General features: G+C 39.1%; 3 protein-coding genes across 3 annotated transcripts in view; 2 read left to right on the forward strand and 1 right to left on the reverse strand.

Annotated features, from left to right (window-relative positions):
• The first annotated feature begins 48 nt into the window (after nucleotides 1-48).
• On the forward strand, nucleotides 49-16,013 carry LOC137985180 (beclin-1-like). The gene is made up of 14 exons (XM_068832702.1): nucleotides 49-354; nucleotides 506-582; nucleotides 1,880-1,944; nucleotides 2,443-2,524; nucleotides 3,373-3,767; nucleotides 3,891-3,974; nucleotides 5,021-5,081; nucleotides 6,279-6,367; nucleotides 7,730-7,801; nucleotides 9,441-9,479; nucleotides 11,377-11,419; nucleotides 12,077-12,126; nucleotides 15,043-15,099; nucleotides 15,426-16,013. The coding sequence occupies exons 1-14, from the start codon at nucleotides 228-230 to the stop codon at nucleotides 15,529-15,531; spliced, it is 1,347 nt and encodes a 448-aa protein (XP_068688803.1). The 5' UTR covers nucleotides 49-227; the 3' UTR covers nucleotides 15,532-16,013.
• Nucleotides 12,133-14,993, forward strand: LOC137985181 (histone H1, gonadal-like). The gene has a single exon (XM_068832703.1). It carries the CDS (start codon nucleotides 12,605-12,607, stop codon nucleotides 13,247-13,249), a length of 645 nt encoding a protein of 214 aa, XP_068688804.1. The 5' UTR covers nucleotides 12,133-12,604; the 3' UTR covers nucleotides 13,250-14,993.
• Nucleotides 16,014-16,168: 155 nt separating the features above from the next.
• The window catches only part of LOC137985178 (dipeptidyl peptidase 4-like), a 39,159-nt gene continuing 35,266 nt past the window's right edge, over nucleotides 16,169-20,061 (reverse strand). Inside the window, exons 25-27 of the mRNA XM_068832699.1 lie at nucleotides 19,518-19,590; nucleotides 18,062-18,135; nucleotides 16,169-16,549 (exon numbers count right to left, since the gene is read on the reverse strand). Coding sequence (XP_068688800.1) covers nucleotides 16,442-16,549; nucleotides 18,062-18,135; nucleotides 19,518-19,590 — 255 coding nt within the window. The 3' untranslated portion in view covers nucleotides 16,169-16,441. The remainder of the gene's footprint in view (nucleotides 16,550-18,061; nucleotides 18,136-19,517; nucleotides 19,591-20,061) is intronic.

The following is a 20,061-nucleotide window of genomic DNA, read 5'->3' on the forward strand; positions in this document are numbered from 1 at the left end:
AATAGAAAATTCTTTTTCACTCCACATCGGTGTAAGGAAAGGCGAGGTTCCAAAGCTCAAACATGGCCGCGTAACAGTACAAAATTACAACATTTAACAGTACCATTTATTTCCATTCGTATTTCTGTATGTCTGCAAACGATTTCCTCATGAAAAAAGTTGGCATAGATTGGTTCTGATTATACATGACTCACAATTTACTATAATAGTATTTTCAAACGGCAAACATGGCTGCCGCGAAAGATGTTCGCGGTACAACTTACGTAAGCTATGTGTGCCAAAGGTGTTATCAGCCATTAAAGTTGGACATATCTTTGTTGTCTCTTGATGGAGAAACGCTTGCAGAGTTAACAGGTAAGTTTTAAACGTGCCGTCACTTTGGTAAAGAATCCGATTTGTACTGCTGTGGAATATCGAGGTCTTTTTCGATCTCTCGTCGTTTTCCCTGCTCTCATTGACCTGTCGTTTTCCCTGTTTTAATGATAATAGTGTATTATTCCTTTAGAGCCTTTCCCACAATTTGGATCTGACGCTGGCAATGGAAGCGATGCCAGTGGGCAGCTTGATACAACTTCACTTCAGGTGACGTAATAAAATTAAGGGGGGGAGGAGGGGTCGGGCTAACCACGGGATCGTGAGGCCTGTCCCCAGGGTAGGGATTTTGATCGTAAATTATGTCCCCAGGGTAGTGATTTTGATCATACAAAGGACATTTGACCACCTTCGCTTGCTGCCAGGGGTGGGGAATTTGATTTTTTTTTAAGAAAAATGACAAAATCCCCACCCCATGCCTGACCCCCCATTAACGATTAAATTGTCTGGCATTAGACAGAGTAAAATCTAAAAGTAAAATCTCACCCCTGGGAGTCAATGGGTCAATTATTAGTGCAAGGAAAGTTTTTGTAAGCTCCACATAAACACTCACATTATAAAGCACTCTCAGGACAGACAGGGTTGAAGAGAACATAGTTTTTGAGTGGATGTACATGTTGCTGTTGTTATCCCTTTCACCCCCCTGGTCCACAGTTTGACAGGAGTTGGGTAATGTCACACTTTAAAGCAGACAGTTACACTTGCAGATGTCTCTACTAACAAAATAAACATTTATGAAGTTACATACATGTATATTTCAACTGTGGGAAGAATCATGCTAAGATTTTAGATCATCAGAGTTACGAGTGTTACAGTGTGAAGCGCCTTACCGTGGCCACCTAAAAGTTTTTTACAAATTGTCCACCAATCAGGATGTATGAAATTGATTGACATATTTCAATGTGGTTGCTGCGCCTTGTGAGTCCACAACATTTTGACCGCTGTGATGACGAATTTAGTTGTCGATAAGAGTACAGAAAATGCTGAACCACTTTCGATTTGTTTTTTTCTTTATCTGCAGTTCAAATATATAACACTTAATACATTGTACATAAAAATCATTTTGTGCAACTAGGACTGAGAATAAACTTGAACTCGCAATTGACCAACTCCCAAAAGGCTTGATATCTCAGTCAGTAGAGCAAGTGCAGCACAATCGCACGTCAGGTCATGGTTTCGGACCCTGTTCAAGCCTGGGTTTTTTCAGGCTTCCTTCGCAACGGCTGAAGTTTAGCTCGATTACTGAACCGCAATGATCTTTCCACCTTCCACTTCATTCTATTCTATGGTTCAAATACAGGAAACTTCATTGTATTCTGAAAATCATGATCTTAAATCTTGGCGTCAGTTGTAGCGCTTCTTCAATGTTTAAAGAGTCGTGAAGAGCTTCCTTCATGCAGCTTCATGCACACACATATTATGGTCTAGCAAAATTAATACTGTTGTGAACTGGATTTTTCATTTTTGCATAGATTCTGACTTGCCTTGAATTTAAACAAACTTATAGGCTCCTATACAGATTAATGCAGAAGAAGATGACACTGTTGTGAGGAGAATTATCCCACCTGCAAGGTACGTAGAAGTTACACTGACATATAACTCTAGTGGGTGTTATGTGTATATTGAAATTAAATTGCTTTCTTAATATAGTCCTGTAATATGCTGTGTGATTGTGATCAAACTCTTTCTCAAACTTGTCAACTAGACCTTAGTTTAATGGCTTAGCTATATTCTACATTCTATATTCTAAGTTCCTGTGAGTTTAATAATAGCTTAATGGTAGGGCATCAAATCTCATGGTAATCAGAAAGTTGTACGTGTAGGTTCAAATCCTTTTAGAACCAGGCTCTGGATTTTTTCCAAGTATCCCTCTCTAAAAATTATTCCAAAATTATAATTATTATCATCATAATACAATGTAATTATTGTATTAATTATTAACATAGAAATGTAAATCAATGATCTCTTAATACTGGAGTAAAACATTCACCATCTCCTGACTAACACTACAATTTTACATATTGAAAGAAATTAAACTTTAATTTTTGACTACTGCACTTGTTTTTACAGAGTAAATTCCCTAGAGGGTGGCTTCACTGTTATTGGAGATGCTCAACCCATCAATACAGAAAACCTTAGCCATAGACTTAAGGTATGCATGGTATGCATTATTTCTTATAATAATAATATTCTTCATTAATAAACTATTATTATTATTATTATTATTATTATTATTATTATTAAATTATAGCAATAGGTGTTGATGATAATAATAATAATAATAATAATAATAATAATAATAATAATAATAAAATTATACCATGCAGTTTCTGTGTAAGTATTCAACTGCACCTTACATACATGAATAAAGACTTTAGACTTAGACTTAAAATTTAAACATCCTAAATTCCTTACATACATTGCTAGGATAAGATATGAAATACATGTAAGATTACAAATTTATAATTCAGAAATCCCTAATTATTTAAAGGGGGCCCTTATGAAATAAAAAAAAAATTAAGTGTACTTTAAAAACTGTTCAGACTGGAAATAGACCTCAGATCAGATGGAGGAAGGTTCCAAAGTATAGGAGCATCGAAATTAAATGACCTGTCCCCCGTAATCTTGTTATAACAATTTTAGTTTTTAAAATAACTATAATTATATCAATTATTGTCTTGAGCTGCAACTTTCTATTGATTGGTGTGTCATTCGCCCTTGTCACACGGCGGCCATATTGTCCCAGGAGACCAAAAAAGCTTTGTTTTACCACGCCAAGCCTTGCAGTGGAAACCATGGGGGACAGGGCTTGGCGTGGTAAAACAAAGCTTTTTTGGTCTCCCGGGACAATATGGCCGCCGTGTGACAAGGGCGAATAGTCTTACCAGGTGGTATCAAAACCTAATCATAATAATTATTTCGTGCCTCTAGGACACCCATCCATTGAACTGCAACTTTAGGTATTGACTTACGGTACATGACATACTTTGATCCTTCAAGGTTACCAGTCATCTCTTTGATATCATGTCTGGACAGTCAAGTATAGATCATCCACTATGTGAAGAATGCACAGACACTTTGCTCGATCAGTTAGATCAGCAGCTCAAGATCACAGACGATGAACTCAAAGATTATAAAGTTTTCCTCAACAAACTAAATGATAAGCCATCACTAGATACTGAAGCTCTGTCAAAAGAACTCACTGAACTTAGAGTAGAAGAAGAAGAGTTGATAAGAAAACTGGCGGAGGTTGAAAAGGAAAGAGAAAAAGTAGCTGAGAAAATGGAAGTAGAAAAGGAGCGATCCAGGCAGTTGGCAATAGACGAGAAGAAATACTGGAAAGACTACAGTGAATATCAGAAACAGCTTCTAGAGTATCAAGATGAACAACAGAGGTTTGTCGTAAAACCAAACCGTTATGAAGTACTTTAGAGAATCACAATCACTGAACTGAGCCAGTCGACAAAAAGATTTTTATCTAGGGTGCTCAGTAACTTTTGCGTTATTTTTTGGTTTAGTGTCGACAATCAAATCAGATATGCCCAAGCCCAGCTGGACAAGCTAAAAAAGACAAATGTGTTCAACAGCACTTTTCACATATGGTGAGTATTTTCCGGCCACTAACAAGTGTAATTTTTTAAATTACTGAAATTATTTAGTATACAAGTTTCTTGGTATCATGCTCAATTTCATGCTAACTTTAAAAGAGCTTTTTGGAATTAATATTAATCAGCTCTCTGGTAGTCCAGTTGCAACAACTTAGATCTTACCATTAAGTAAAGTCAAACACTTCTGCAGAAGGGGTATTGTTTCCTTTTAATGTGTAAACTAAAGATTGCTCCATATATGATTGCCAATTAATTAATGTCTAGCATTGACGTTTTCTGTGATGGCTTCTTCATGTCTCAATACACTCAGTTATCCATCCACAGCTGAGACAAAGACAGTTTTTCCATGATGTATTGACTCCAGGCTTTTATATTTTTTTATGCCGGTAATTATTGATAATGATAGAATAAAAAAAGAGAGCTACAATTCAGCAAATTAATGACAAACAGAGAGACCCCAGCTCTTGGCACTTTTAAGTTGTTGCAATATCAAAGAATAGACAAATTCACAGAACAAGGAATGCCTTTGTTAAAATACACGCTTTATTGTATTGAATTTATAATCTTCTTTTGCTATTAGAGGAGAAGGACCATCTGCTAGATAATTGTATACACATACGATTATAATTATTGTGGCTTGTGTTTGCATTATTCATTCATGATAATTAATTTAACTTTTTATTGGTTGAATTAATATTTAATGTTACCTAACTATGAATTTTTTAATTTAAAATAACAAGAATATACATGGTGCAAAATCTGACATTAATAGTAACATAATCATGCATCACACAGTTCACACCTGCACTTAAACTGATAAACAGCTGGCATGGTGCATTGTTGGTTCACCACGGAAGGTTGAAATCAAGGTAAAAGCAACAGAAACCTCTTGTGATGAACCAACGATGCGCATCTGCGTGATGCGGATTATGTCGGCTATTCATGTCGTCACTTCTACCGATGTATCAAAGAATAATAAAATTTATACTCACTGTAGTACAATAAAATAGTTATTTATATTATGTTGAATTTTCCTTTAGGCACAAAGGCCATTTTGGAACCATAAACAACTTTAGGCTTGGCCGTCTGCCAAGTGTACCTGTAAGTCAAACAATAATTTATTCAACCAAATTTCTTGTAGATTGTAAGCAATAAGTTTCAAAACAGGATGAATAAAGTTTATTTGCAAGCCTTGTGGCTTTGGTTAAGGGACTGCATGAGTTCTGTACTGTACGTACTGTTATATAACAGACCTGAATTTTTTTCCCATTGATTTAAGTGCGAAGTGCATGAACCACAAATCAATGGATGAAAGCAAAGATCTGTAACTTACAGTACAGACTGAGAAAATGAGGTTTAATATAACTACATGTAGTTTAGATTAAAATATTATCTCTGAGGTAAGAAGCCACAGGAAAGGAAACTAGTTGAAGTCAAGTGGAACATTGATCTTGAAACTGTAACAGTACGGACTGAGAAAATGAGGTTTAAGATAATTATTTTAGATTAAAATTATCTCTGAGGTAATAATGTGCAGGAAAGGAAACTAGTTGAAGTCAAGTGGAACATTGATCAACTGTAACAAATTAATGATTGATGTGTGTAAAAATCTGAAAAACAAATAAATCTTATTGGCCTTTAATGGAAATAGTTGCTTGCAAGATTCAAACAGTTTCACAAGTATAAGTCACATACACCTGTAAACATAAAAAACTAAAAACTAAAAAATGCTGCATGAAAATTTCACATTTGGCAGGCTCTGTACACAGTTCAGTGGGAGGCACGGTGGCCTCATGGTTAGTACGCTTGACACTGGATCGAGTGGTCCAGGTTTGGGCCTAATGGGCGGGGACATTGTGCTGTGTTCTTGGGCAAGACGCTTTACTCTCACGGCGCCTCTCTCCACCCAGGTGTATAAATGGCTCCCGGCAAATTTAATGCTGGAGGTAACCCTGCGATGGACTGGCATCCCATCCAGGTGGAGTAGAAATACTCCTAGTTGCTTCATGCTACAGAGACCAGGATTTTATAAGCTCCAGCCAAATATGCCACTAGGCTCCTAAGTAGACTTTACCTACAGTGGGCCATACTGTAGAATATGGACCACCATAATTAAAGGATAATATAGTAAATAAATTCATTATAATTTTTTATATGATAGTCTTTTTATATCAAGTTGCTTTGGGTTTTATTTTTTTCCTTGTTTTTATGGTAAATTCTCTAGTTTCCTCAGACTGTAAGATACTCAAAAGGCTTCTTGGAGGGTTTGTGATAGTCTTTTCATTCTTGTTGTTTTAGGTTGAGTGGAGTGAAATAAATGCAGCCTGGGGTCAAACAGTCCTGTTGCTTCATTCTCTTGCTCGGAAGATGAATCTGACCTTTGAAAGGTTTGTGTCATAAATTGTTTGGTAAAAGTTTGCGAACCTTTGGCTGGTCCAAGTTGTTTGAAATGTTCATTCTTATTACTAGCCCTGGGTTGCCTTTAAGTTTAGGGTGACCTACAATCCTGCATGACATTTAAGATTTGAACCTTTCCCATTTTTCAAACTTTTGGACCAGTCACATGCCCAGCCATACACAGCCAAACAGTGTTCATAACCCTATGGGATAAATATAAACGAACCAAAACATGTGCAACAAAGAGCATGGCATTGAGTTCCCTGTGTTGTGGTCTTTCCTTTGTGGTACTGTATATCATGGTTCAAGCCCGGGAGGGGGGACTCCCATATGAAACAGACGGGGATGCTCGTCGTCTCGCCTAGGGTTGTAAATTTTGGATTTTGGTCTCTCTTAGGGTGTTCCGGGCAAAGCGCCAATATTTTAAGCCACCAAGGTCTTGTTTAGGGTTCCACGAAGAAACACACAATTACGCAAAGAGAAACAGAAGTCAAATTTTCTTCTTAACTTGTTTTTATGTGTCAAAAATTTGCTTTGTAATTTCAAACTTTCCGACGAGCATCCCATCTGTTCCATATGGGAGTCCCCCCCCCCCCCCTTCCAGGTTTTCAAGCCACTAAAAGATGCTAAAAAAGCAATTTTCTGATGACTTGAGTTTTCCCTTGCAGGGCCCGAAATTGCGACCAATACAGTCGCATTTGCGACTAAATTTTTCCCTTTGCGACTAAAATATCTGGAGAGGTCGCAAATTTGCTACTTGTTGTCACCTTCGCTGTTTCGAAACAAAAGGGTTAGCAGTTGCCACTTTGCTGCCACTTTTGCTAAAATAAATAAAGAAATGACAAAGTTATTTTGTTTCTCGCTGTGACTTTTCTCTGAAGATAGCGTAATTGTAGAGTAATTTAGTTGCAATGTTACGTGCACAGCTCCATTTCTTCGATTATTCGCCATTTTCAGCGGTTTCTTTACACACAAGTATTGCGGGCTCATATTTTTTGCTAAACCGCTGACAACACAATGCAGCGCGGCGATTTTGCGACTAAAATTTGTGAAATTGCGACTAAATTTCCGTATCTTGTCGCAAAATGCGACTGGATTTTTTCGTTAATTTAGAGCCCTGCCTTGTTGGTGTACTTCTGAGCAAAAAAGAAGACGATTAGTAGGCCTTGATGTTGAAGAAAATAACACAACACAAGTAAAGATTACAGGATATGAAGAAACTGAGCTCAGGAGGACTACAACAAGGGAAAACTCAAGATATCAGAAAATTGCTCTGGCATCTTTTAAGAGTGGATTTATTGTGTATTTCCTCTCAATAACTTCATTAATCTTACAATCGATATCTCTAATAGGTATCGATTGGTTCCTTATGGCAATCACTCTTATCTGGAATCGCTCAGTGACAAATCTAAGGATCTTCCACTGTAAGTAACAGGTCAACAGTTACAGCTGAATGAGCCTTTCACTGCAGAACTCATGAGATTGATCGACTAAATCACTGGTCAAACTCCATTATAACTGCTCAATAAATTAGCCAGATCCATTTTGCATCTAATCAAAAAAATAATTTTTTACTTGTTGGCTGATGCTCTCACTTGAAGCTAAGCAAATTGTTGCCTCTTGTAGAGACCTGAAAAATTCAGGCAGCTACAACGGGATTTGAACCCATGACCTCTACAATGCTGGTGCAATGCTGGTGCAATGCTGGTACAATGCTCTACCAACAGAGCTATGAAGTCACTCAGTTGGGAGCAGGTCAATTTGTTGGGCTCATCTCTCAGATAGTATGTGCACTGTAATTGGCTAAACTAGCGGACCGTACTGTAGTAGCGGGCCGTATTCTACAGTACGGCCCGCTAAATTTAAAATTTCGACAAAACATCATCTAGCGAGTTTTTCATGTCATTTCTGTTGCATAAACTTGTACTGAAAACTGTTTGAATCTTGCAAGGAACTATTTCAAACTTGACAGCCAAGAAGATTTAGTTTTTGGGATTTTGGCACGGCATTCTTTGTGGCAGTTGAACCTTCCGCTTCACTTTGACTAGTTTCCTTGCCCGCGCACTGGTTAACCTCAGAGATATAATAAATATCTTACTAACCTCGTTTTCTCGGTCCGTACTGTAAGTTACTGATCCTCATTTTTTCCCGTTGATTTATGGCCTGCGCGCTTCGCGCTTGGGCCATAAATTAACAGGAAAAAACTCTGTCCGTAACTTACAGTACGGACCTCGAACTCTGTTAGTAAGAGGTATGGACTGGAATGAATGAAATAGACATATATATTTCAGTCCCGATGAAAGGCAATCTTGTACATGGTATGAAACCAACTGGCCAGGTCTTTATCTAATTTTATTATATGGCTACAATAGTATGCGTGCTCTGATTGGCTGCTGAGGGGGCAAGATTTTCTTGTAATTACCGGGCATTATGAAAATTTTTCTCGGCTCGACAGCTCTTGAGTTGAGAGTAAAAGCTATGAGCGCGTGGGCAAAAACAACAAAAAATATGGACAATATTTTCAATAAGTGAAAGAAAAACTAGCATGCAGATACATGTGTACTACTTTAGTATGAGCGACGAAGAGAGCCTCAGCGAGAGCGAGTTTTATCCTCCAAAGGACGAAGAACAGACCAAAACTGAGCGCTAAAAAGGCCATATAATAAATAACTTATTGACCTCGTCCGTTCGGTCATGTCGGGGAAATCTCAGACCTCGCTCTTGATGTATTACATCAAGGCCTCGGTCTGATATTTCCCTGTAATGACCTCATTCTTGGTTAATAAGTGGTATTTAACATTGCAATATATTGGAGAAGGAATAGACTAAACTGTTGAATTCCCTGCCAATTCTTGCTTAAGAATATATCTTATTGTATTCTGACTTGTTCTTTTAAGGGGACATCCGACTTAGTTTATGAGTGGGTGTAGAGATGTTGTTAACCGATTTTCTTTGAACTGTCCCACATTGACAAGTAAAATCGCCTTGCATTAGACAGAGTGAAATCTATTAAGTGTCATACTTAGGAGTCAATTACTCGTCTGATTTCATTTATTGTTTCAGGTACGGCACTGGTGGATTTAGGTTTTTTTGGGATACAAAGTAAGTACACCAGAAAACGTGATGGTTTTGAGAGCTCGGTTGGCTATTCGCCAAGGGAGGGTAAATGCTCAAACATAATAGTTATATCAAGCTGCTCCAAAATCCGAGGGTAAATAAAGATATATGATATATGAGATCTATGATATGATCAGGGTGTTACAAGTAATTCAGTTTAATGATGATGATAATGATGAACTTTAAAATCAACTCATATCAAATTTTTGGTTTGTTTTTGTGGAGAGGGGAAAACAGGAGTACCCTTCGGAAAACCAACAAGAGAACCAACAGGCCGGCAAATGTGACGCCGAGTAGGACCTGGGAATCAAACACGTGACATAGTGCTAGGCGAGTGCTCTCAACACTGAGCCTGCATCCCTGCTCAAGAACCGATTTGATCCGCCTCAGTTTTTTTAATTGAATTTAATGTACAGTATCCCCCAAATGGCCTACCACTTCTTCTTGGCTTTGTAATCTTGACGAATCTGCTTTGATTGGGGAAATCAATTTTGTTAATTTTAATTGTGGTGGTTGGCTATAAAAAATAACATTTAGGCTTCACTTTCAATTAGCGACTTCGTGGAAGGTTTTAGATGACCTCCGCCTTTAAAATAGACTGTCTCCTCTTTGACTTTCGATACATCTTCAGCAAGAAACGTTGGCTTTATGTGGCAAGGCACACGCCAATCAACTCCACCCTCCCCTCCCCTCCCCCCCCTCCCCCTCCCCCTCCCACCTCTCCCCCCTCCCTCCTCCCCCTCCCCCCTCCCCCATGATATATTTTTTAATCGCGTTAACTGAAACAATGCGTTAATTGGTTAATTGGTTATCATGTATGGCAAAAAAGAAATTTCCCAAACATTAAAACAAATCGGATTAAAAATATGGGGTCATATATAGTTTTGAAAAACTTACCATAAACAATGCGTTAATTGGTTAATTGGTTATCATGTATGGCAAAAAAAAAATTCCCAAACATTAAAACAAATCGGATTAAAAATATGGGGTCATATATAGTTTTGAAAAACTTACCATTGACTCTGACTCCTAGAAACAGAAGTATGGAACCGCACTTTGCTACAGGCTTAAGAATAAAAATGTCGATGTTCAAATTTCGCATCATTGGTTTAGTAAGAGGGACAAAAGTGCTTTAAAATTGCTTTTTTTTACCCTAACTAAGAAACCTAGCTCGAGTAATTTACTCAGACTTAATGTCGTATGTCGCGGGAGCTTCAGGAACCTTTGCCCTGTCCAGTTTAATTAAGAAACTTGGAATTTTGTGACCTTCAATTTTTTTCTTGTTATTCTTTACGTACATCTTTATCGTTGATTTACTTTCAAATTTTGCGGGACCGTCTAGTAGAGTGTCAACTTTTGAGGAATACCTTCTTCGCTTATGCTTTTGTTTCCGTTTGTAAAGTTGCACCTTCGCGGTTAGTTGCTCTTGTTGAACTTTGAAAAGTTCGGTGAACTGTGCTCTAATCATAACAGCACCATTCATCGAACTTTTGCTCTCAAAGCGAGCTGTGTTCGATAGATTTGCGATTTGTGGGAGTAAGTTGCACGTGCTGTATTTTCTCGCCCAGTTTTTGAGCTCGCGCATTGCCACTCAGCAAACTACAATGCGATTGGCTAATAGAAAATAGCGCGCGCTTTGAACAAGCCAAAATATTAGCAGATCTTTGTATGTTTTAAAACGGAGTTGTATTCGTTGCAAAGTAGTCTATTGAGTAAATAGTCCGTTTGATTCTGTGAGATCGCAGATGTTAAACCTATTGTAAAAAACCGAATTTCCCTTGCATGTTACAATAGAAAAATTAGAAGAGCGTAAGAGCTTACGTTTTTGGCGGTCAAGTCTTTGTCAAAGAGGTTTTCTTATACATTTTTTTTTTTATCGCAGGTTTGATCAAGCCATGGTTGGTTTTTTAGACTGCCTACAACAGGTAGTTCTAAAATTGAATGTCATCTATGTTATATGCATGAGCCCAACAAATTAATCTGCTCCCAACTTAGTAGCTTCATAGCTCAGTTGGTATAGAGCATTGCACCGCCGTCGCAGAGGTCATGGTTTCGAATTCCGTTGAAACCAGCTGACTTTTTCAGGTGTTTACAAAAGACAATTGCTTAAATTGCCCAGATACGTGCAAGGATCACTTATTCCTGTCCTTAGATATTTTACAGCAAGAAGTACAGCAAGAAGTTTCATCACTAGTTTAAAGAAGTCTTAGGGTAATGACGATATCGCGCGCAAAAGTTCCATGAGGGAATTTTGCGTTTCTTATAGTCTGATGACCTCAAGCTTGAGAAAATACAAGAATAAGACTCGTTGCAAAATTAGAAGCAGGTGCGAGTATCGGTGAATTGTTGCAATCCCGAACACCTCGAAATAGAGAAAGGTCTTGTTAATAAACTCTTATTTAGAGAGATGCAGGAGGATACACAGTTTAGTTGGTAGAACACTCGTCATTCCAAATAATTACATGAAGTAAGACCGCTGTGTCTCCTTTTTTATCTTTGCCGTTTATTGTATTTGAAGTTTTAATTTCTCAAAAAATGTTTGACATGATAGACGGAAATTTCTTTTCCTTTTTTCGGTCCAGTTTAAAGAAGCAGTCGAAAAGGTTGATAAAAGATTTTGCCTTCCGTACAGGTGAGTGTCAAAGAAAAAACGAGAATGTGCTCTTTTTTGTGCGTGGTAGCGATGTTTTTGTCTTATCCGGCTGAAGTACGTTTGATAGTTCAATGATATAAGTGAAAATTGAGAATTTTATTTTTAAATCTTTTGGCAAATTCACACGTGTCACGCAACCTCCAAGTAATGTATTGCGTTACAAATTGGTAATTGTCTTTCTCGACGTCACGTGTACGTCATTAAGTATTTGCCTGGAGAAAAAAACGTGCTTTGAGGCAGTCAAAAATTGATAATAAGCATTCGTGACGTACCATTTACGTCATTAATTAATCAGGCAGTTACGGCAATTACCTCATTACAAACATACGTTAATTAACTAAGTGGGAATTATGTCTATGACGTCTACCTTGCCAATCTCATCATTTGCCACAAGTCGCCGTGCTGTTCAGACGTGTTTTTTGTCGCTCCGCAAAAAAGTTGTCAGAACAGTTTCAAGATGGCCAAAGTTGCAGCTAAGAAAGTAGTAGCCAAGAAGAAGAAGGCAGCGCGCAGGAGGTCCGCAAAGAAGCCTGCACTTTCAAATCAAGCGGTGTTAAGTGCCATTGCTGCCTTAAAAGACCGCAAGGGTTCAAGCGCTAAAGCCGTCTTAGCTTATCTGAAATCACAGGCTGCAACCAAAGCAGTGACACCTCTGCAGCTAAAGGTTGCCTTGGCACGCGGCGTCAAATCAAAAGCACTCATCAAACGTGGCGGATCATTTAAACTTCGTCGGGCACCCTCGCCTGCCCCGGCGATTGCCAAGCGGACAAGATCTCGCACAAAATCGCGATCTCGCTCAAGATCTGGTTCCAAAGCACGATCTCGTTCCCGATCTCGCTCAAAGTCTCGCTCCAAATCCCGCTCCAAATCCCGCTCCAAATCCCGCTCCAAATCCCGATCACGATCTCGATCCCGGTCAAAGAGCCCCGGCAAGAAGTCCGTGAAGAAAATCACCAAGGCAAAAAAGGCAAAGAAAGTCGTGAAGAAGCCAAAAAGCAAAGCCAGAGTTAGAAGAGCTGCAGCCAAGAGGCGCTCTGCCAAGAAACCCAGAAAGAGTAGGCGCAAAGTTAGCAAGAAGGCAGCCAAGAAGGCAAGAAAGTGAAGACCTTAGATTCACGCTTTGATAAAGGATTGGAAGAAACTTGAACTGATTTTTTTTTTCGTTTACGTTCCAAAGACACGTTGAACATTTACAACTTGTAAAGTTCTTTTAACATGAGCCTTAAAACGCTGAATGAGTTATAGTGAGCGATGTTATCCGGCGCTTTTTTTCTCGAAGGACTGTACCGTTCTAATTCTCAAATAAAGAGACTTTAAAAACCCAAGTTATGGCTTTTGTGTTTTAATAGAATAGATGAATAGTTGTGAGACGTATTCGTTTTAAGTATTTGAAGAGTTTTAGGTGTTCAAAACATTCGTATTCGGATAGCCAAAACAGCAAAAGTTTAACAGAAAAGTAGATGGCTCAGTTTTATGTCCCTTTCTTGAGTTCCTCGGGTGCTATTTTGCAATAGTTTGCGTGCTATTTACTTCGCCCTTGTCTTTACTTCGCGCTTTCGATGGTATTCGTAACCAAACACCTGAAACATGAAGGTTTCGGCTACTTTGGTTAGTCTTCTATGCCTATGAACTCAATTTCTTTCACTAGTGCGTAAAGAACAGAATTGACGTGACTGACTTGAAAGAACAACACTCAGGGAATACAGAGGTTTTACGTCGCATTTGCGGCAAACGGCTGAAATCAGGCTGAAATTTGCTTTTGGCCAAAAGAAACAAAGAAAGAAACATCGCGCAACTACTCAAAGAGAGTGAAATTTTAGAATAAAATAATTTTCTTGCTTTTTTCAGCAGCCTGTCGTTATCTCAGTCGACAAAAGACTGTCGAAAGTAATTACGCGATTGCAATTGTGACACTTAGTGATTGGTTTAAAATCTCGCGCCAGATTATCAACCAATGAGAAAAAAAAAACCAAAACCAATCGCAACTTGCACGCGCGATTTTTCCCGCGCTTTGAGCAAGTTATATGGAATTGCAACAAATTTGGATTGGTTCATAGCGCTCTTTGCACCTGCTGTGATTGGTCAAAGTAATTACTTTGGTGTTTGTTTTACACACTCCATTGAAAACCGCTCTAACCATTTGACTCTCAAAAGTAATCTGCATGTTGACTCTCCTCACAAGTTTCAAAAACTGTCCGGTAAACACGTATTGAGAATGAAGACTATCACCAGTTAAGGGATATTATTTTGATATAACACCAAATTCTCGTGACTAGGCAACAAAGAAATCTATGGCACTACTTAGGAGAATGAACTCTTAGATCATGGGAGAAAACGGCAAGCTTCAATTAGCTTTTCCACTATGACGTCACAGTAAGACAAAATTCTATGGCTCAAACTTTTCTTTCTGGAGCTCATTCAAATAATATTGCTTTTCTCCAACATTCGTGAGCGACGTTCCTGAGCGCGCTGCTGGTTACACGTAAATGTACATTTTTCATTTACTTTATATTTCTCAACTTTCTTTTAAATTGTAATAAATGGCAACGTCATACACGCGTTGTATCTAAATTTACAGTTCCATCTACGGTACTCCAAGGTACTTTAGTATGCACGGCGTTGCGTCGTAATGGTCTGAACGAGCCATGTGTCCATGGTGCGATTAAAATTCCGAATGCTGGAACCCCTTGCATTGTCTCTTTCCGATGACGAGGGTGCGATTTTCACCATGTAAGTTCTTAACCTCGTTCCCATGGTCTGGACCCTGGGAGCGAGGTTGTCACGTTCTTAGATTTCTCTGCAGACAAAAAAATGTTGAGCCTGGGAACGAATTTTCCGTTATGGTCGCTCACTGGTTGTTTCATAGATTTTAAATCATTTCTTTTTTATGTTAAGGATGGAAAAGGGGAAAATTCATGACTCAAGTGGAAACGGAGGAGCATTCTCTATAAAGTAGGTCAAAGATACTTATCATGCGTTTTGATTCAAAATTACAAAGCGGGAGCAGACAATAGTGGGATGAGGGTATTGTTGCAGCTTCTATTGCTTTTAGTTCTGTAGCTTTTATTTCTTGTTTGGTTAGCAAGACAATCGCATTATTCCTTAAGACAGATATTACATTATCGAGTGCTCTTATGGCTCTTACGTGCTCTTATTATGGCAAGGGTCGTAAAACTACTGATAACTTTACAAAAGGAGAAGGCTCCCAGTCGCTTTTTTTTTTTGTTATCTAATCTTTGCGATGCAATTTGAAATAGGATTCTTTCCTTTTCTCTTAGAATTCAGTTCAACTCAGAGGAGCAGTGGACAAAGGCGTTGAAGTTCGTGTTGACAAACTTGAAGTGGGGACTGGCTTGGGTCTCGTCCCAGTTCACTGAAAAGTGATGACTATATCGTCGATTTTCAGTTTTTAACCCAGCATCAAGACCACTAAATGCGACTAGAATTGTCTTTAAAATATATATACAAAGCGGCATATATTACGTGAAAAAATTTATAACAATAACGATTAGCATATACCACACAAGTAGGAGGTTAATCTCAAGTACTATTCACCTCTGAGCAAACGGAGGGGAAAAAATGGCTTCCGGTTTCGCTTCGGTTACCGAGGTGCAAATCTTATCGATAAACTCGGCTGATTATTTAAGTTGTGTGGTATATACTAAAACAATTGTTCACCTCAGTGTCCGTGAAAGTGGCGGCTATTCCACCACCATTCACCTCCACTTCGGTGAATAATTGGTAGTTATGATAATAATTGTGATCGGTTTATTGAAGTCTCGATCTCTTTTAGCTGAGCTTTTGGGGAGATTGTTAATCAAACTGTATTATAGGAAATTAAAGCAGATGTATGTTTATTACTTCAATGAACTGTGCGGTTTAATTTGATAGGCATTTCCCAGTCATGGAGTAAAATCGTCTGGCGTTAGACAGAGTAAATCTAGCAAGTCTCACTCCAATCATTAGACCAAATCGGTTAACTCAATGTTGCACCTAATTCGAACACTTTGGGAGGAAAACGTTTTGTGCCGGATATTTCCACATCATTTAAATGTGAATGTTACATGATAATTCAAACGCAGTACACACAGTCTAAACCCCGGGAGATCTGAATTGGAAACAACATTGAGTTAGCCAATTTGGTCTATGGATAAACGGGACACAGTTTTTGAGTTCTCCGAGATGTTGTTAATACGGTTCCCAACACGTTGACAATATTTTGACATGGATCTATTAAGCATGGTCATCGTTCCTTGTAGGAGACCTAGAAAAACGTCATAACAATTATCGGAGACTAGGAATGAGTGAGCCCCAGGCTCCCGGCTAGGAAATTGGTCATCAGGCGGAAAAGATGGCGTCTTGTGTGTTTCCCAGTGATACCATGTGCTTTGTCCGTATAGTACTTTGGAAGAGAGAAAAATACAAATGTAAGAGTACTTCCCTACAAAGTCTTTTCTTCAATTTTAAAGGGATATGTCCGTTTATAGAAATGACTGAGAAAAAAATAGCTTTGTTCTTTTCTTGTCTATTTGAGGCCGTGTTACTAGTTGAGCCGTGCAGCTCTTACGCGCTGCGTATGTCTCTGCTAAAAGAATAGCCAAGTGTCTTTTGGCTTGAAGCACACAAGTTAACACGAAGCAGGGGCCGCGGAGAGGGGTCGACTGGGGGGGGGGGGGGGGGGACTTTTTCCCTACGGTGTTGTTTTCTCCCAAACCTCTTCCTCTCCAATCAGACTTCCGTGATCCTTACCAAAACCTAGCGTTCTCCGCGGCTCTGCAAATACCGCACGGAAAAACATTTACGAAGTATCGCAATGCAAATGAGGCCCTCACAGGGAAGGGCGGGGGTCCTCGTTCCCTTTAAAAATTTGCTTGTGTTTCCTTGCTCCGAAATTACTTCCAAACTTCCAAACTCTCAGCTTTTTGATCCCTAGAATGGTTTATGTTCCCTTGTTCCCTAAGTTGTTATGTATTTTGTTCCCGGTTTCCCAATTCAAATTAGCCATGATCCCTTCTTCCCCAAAACAGGGCCTCACAAATGCAAGGGCAAACACTGCCACATGAAGTAGAAAAGGTAACATTTTCATATGTTTAATTTAATGCATCGTAAGGTTAATGTAAGGTTAATATTACATTCATCTACGAAAATCCCTCACGACAGTTTATTGCCTCAACTTAAGTACATATTCCCAACTCAGTGTTGAGAGAATGGCAGCCCAAAAGGAAAATATCTTGGATATCAGGTACAAAGTTGAGAGATTAGACATTCCTTCGTTTTGGTGCCAACCGGGGATCTCAGTTATCATAAGTCTAAACACAAATTTCGAAATTGTTTTAATTTTCTCTGTTGTCTAATTTCTGAGTTAGAAATGTGTTTACTTCATGTAATTTCACCCTAAAGGGAAAGGTGGTTATAGCGCTGACCATATCCCAACGCATTCTCCTCACCAGAGCCTCGGATCGTCCCAAGGCTCTGGGAAACTCTATGTCGGAGAACATGCGCCGTAGGGTTGTTATAGCCAAAAATTGGCTATTTGAACCTTTACGGCGCCTGCTCACTCCTCGTGCTAACATGAATGCACCAATTAGAGACGCTTTTGTTTGTTCTTCACGAAAACCAATGAGAGGATACTTTGTTTCGGGGTTCGCCAGAGCTCTTCTCTCCCTCAGTCAAGAGAAGAGCTCTGGGGTCGAGATTGATCCCAACGCAGAATCCAAGCCACTACAGTTGTACTGTTGAAGTTGACTAGATGGCGTCTTCAAAAGGTTGAGAGTGCGCCTGTGCAACTTATCTTCCTCACTCAAGCACGAAGATGCACTATAAGTGGAGTCACTTCACGTTCTGCTGCTGTTCGAAAGTGATGATCCAAGAGGGCGATCAACAAAGACACTCCTAAAAATGAATTCATACCCACCTGTACTCTAAACTTGATTTCAGCTTCAGTGAGTGCTTTGACCATCTGCGCTGTATTCTGATAATGAACATTATCTAAACGGTAAATAATGCGAGACAAATAAATAACCAGGTTTTTTTTCCTTACCAAAGTGAATGAACCCGAACATCCATTAACAGAAGGAGCTCTTAGAGCGGTTTTCAATTGAGTGTCGAAAGTAATTAGCGAATTGCTTTGGTTTATGATTACTTCACTCAGTGATTGGTTCAAAGTTCTCGCACCACTTTTTCAACCAATCAGAAGTGAAACCAAAACCAATCGTGGCTCGCGCGTGCACATTTTCCCGCGCTTTGTGTCAGCTATGTGTAATTACTTTGAGTTTTGATTGGTTTACTGGATTGTCTCCGTCCCTTTTGATTGGCCAAAGTAATTACTTTGGTTTTGGTTTTGGTTTTGGTTTTACGACATTCGATTGAAACTCACTCTAAGCTCAACTTCATGACTTATTTCGGCTTTCTAAATTACAGAATTTCCTCTTATCATGCGAAAGAAACAGAGTAAAGCAAATCAAACACTGGTTTTTGAGGAGAGGAGAAAACTGGAGTGTCTGGTGAAAAACCTCTCGCAACAGAAGAAAACCAACAAACTCAACCCACATATGATGTCGAGTCTGGGAATCGAACCCAGGCCGCATTGGTGGGAGGCGAGTGATCTCACCACTTCATCAGCCTTGCTCCACGATTCATGTCATAAATGATATCGTTTCCGACGAGACAAAATTTCATTACACACCATTTTTTCGACGTTTTTCTTCTATAGTTTGCCAATACGTAAGTTTGATTGTCGGTGACTTTTTCTGATACAGAACTGTTCTGGGCTAATCTTCTTATGAATATCTTCAAATCTCGTCCCCAGAGTCCCCTTTTCTTTTTGTCAGCAATAAGAACACGGACTCTGGCCACTTCCAAGGCAGGAAGTCCGCAAATCACGGACTTCCGGCTCGTCTACGTATACTCAAAAATTTGAAACAGCAGTGGTTGTCAACGGTTACAAAAATGGACCTTCACTGCGTATGCGCATAAGTTGGAAGTGGCCAGAGTCCGTGTTCTTGGAGCTGACCAAAGGGAAAGCGGACTCTGGGGACGAGATTGAAGATCTTCCGGATGCAATGCGCATGCTTGGGGTGACATTTTATTTTGGAATTCTGTTTTCTTCCGAATTTTGTATTGGTCGATCATTTTCAGCGGCTCTAGAGTGACCTTAATTAAACCCTATACAATAGGCCATGGCCGAGTTCATGTCTGCCTCTTCTTCAAAGCGAGTCTAGGTGCGAAGTTTTTCTTATGAAAATTAGTTTTCATTCGTATGAAAAGTAGAACTTATTACCATCACAAAAACTTCGCACTTTGACTCGCTTTGAAGAGGAGGCAGACATGAACTTGGAAATGGCCTAAATATTCGATAACTTCCGGCTTACCGTCTCCTGATCCATGGATTATGAGGTAGTCTACATTAGAAAAATTGGCTGCTCTGGAAAGGAGTGACGTGTCCTTAATTAGGAAACAGAAACAATTTACAAAGAGTCAAAGAGAAAATATGACATAGTTTAGACTTAACTGCAACGTATAAAAGGAGATGTGATAGAGCGAGTATTACCATTTTGTCCATCCAGCGAGGTGTTGTAGTACAAATGCAGCTCACGGTATTCCTCGCCTTGGCGTTCTCTCTTTCGCCAATCATCAAGTTTTGTGCTATTTCCTTTTGTCTTTTCCCTTCCCCAAAACCCTCCCTTTTCTTTTCCTCTTTAGAACATTCATCAACAGGACGAAATGACGGTGCCCAATCTCAAGTGAGCGTAAGAGAGAGAACGCTGAGAATAAGGTACTTCTATAATTGGTATGTGTCCTCATTGATAAATTAAGCTGATTAAATAGTATGTCCTTCAAGATAAAATCATTCTTTTTGAAAATGGCTCAACAAAACGCGAAATATACTATCTTGGGGAGGATTCACGAGTCAAT

Source organism: Montipora foliosa, chromosome 14 (assembly GCF_036669935.1).
Source record: "Montipora foliosa isolate CH-2021 chromosome 14, ASM3666993v2, whole genome shotgun sequence".
NCBI lineage: Eukaryota > Metazoa > Cnidaria > Anthozoa > Scleractinia > Acroporidae > Montipora > Montipora foliosa.

What these genes read in the sequence shown, in the direction of transcription:
- LOC137985180 (XM_068832702.1), top strand. Translation starts at nt 228, where the DNA reads ATGGCTGCCGCGAAAGATGTTCGCGGTACAACTTACGTAAGCTATGTG. An exon ending in AACGCTTGCAGAGTTAACAG is followed by an intron (nt 355 to 505) that starts GTAAGTTTTAAA and finishes TTATTCCTTTAG; the next exon opens with AGCCTTTCCCACAATTTGGA. An exon ending in GGAGGAGCATTCTCTATAAA is followed by an intron (nt 15,100 to 15,425) that starts GTAGGTCAAAGA and finishes CTTTTCTCTTAG; the next exon opens with AATTCAGTTCAACTCAGAGG.
- LOC137985181 (XM_068832703.1), top strand. Translation starts at nt 12,605, where the DNA reads ATGGCCAAAGTTGCAGCTAAGAAAGTAGTAGCCAAGAAGAAGAAGGCA.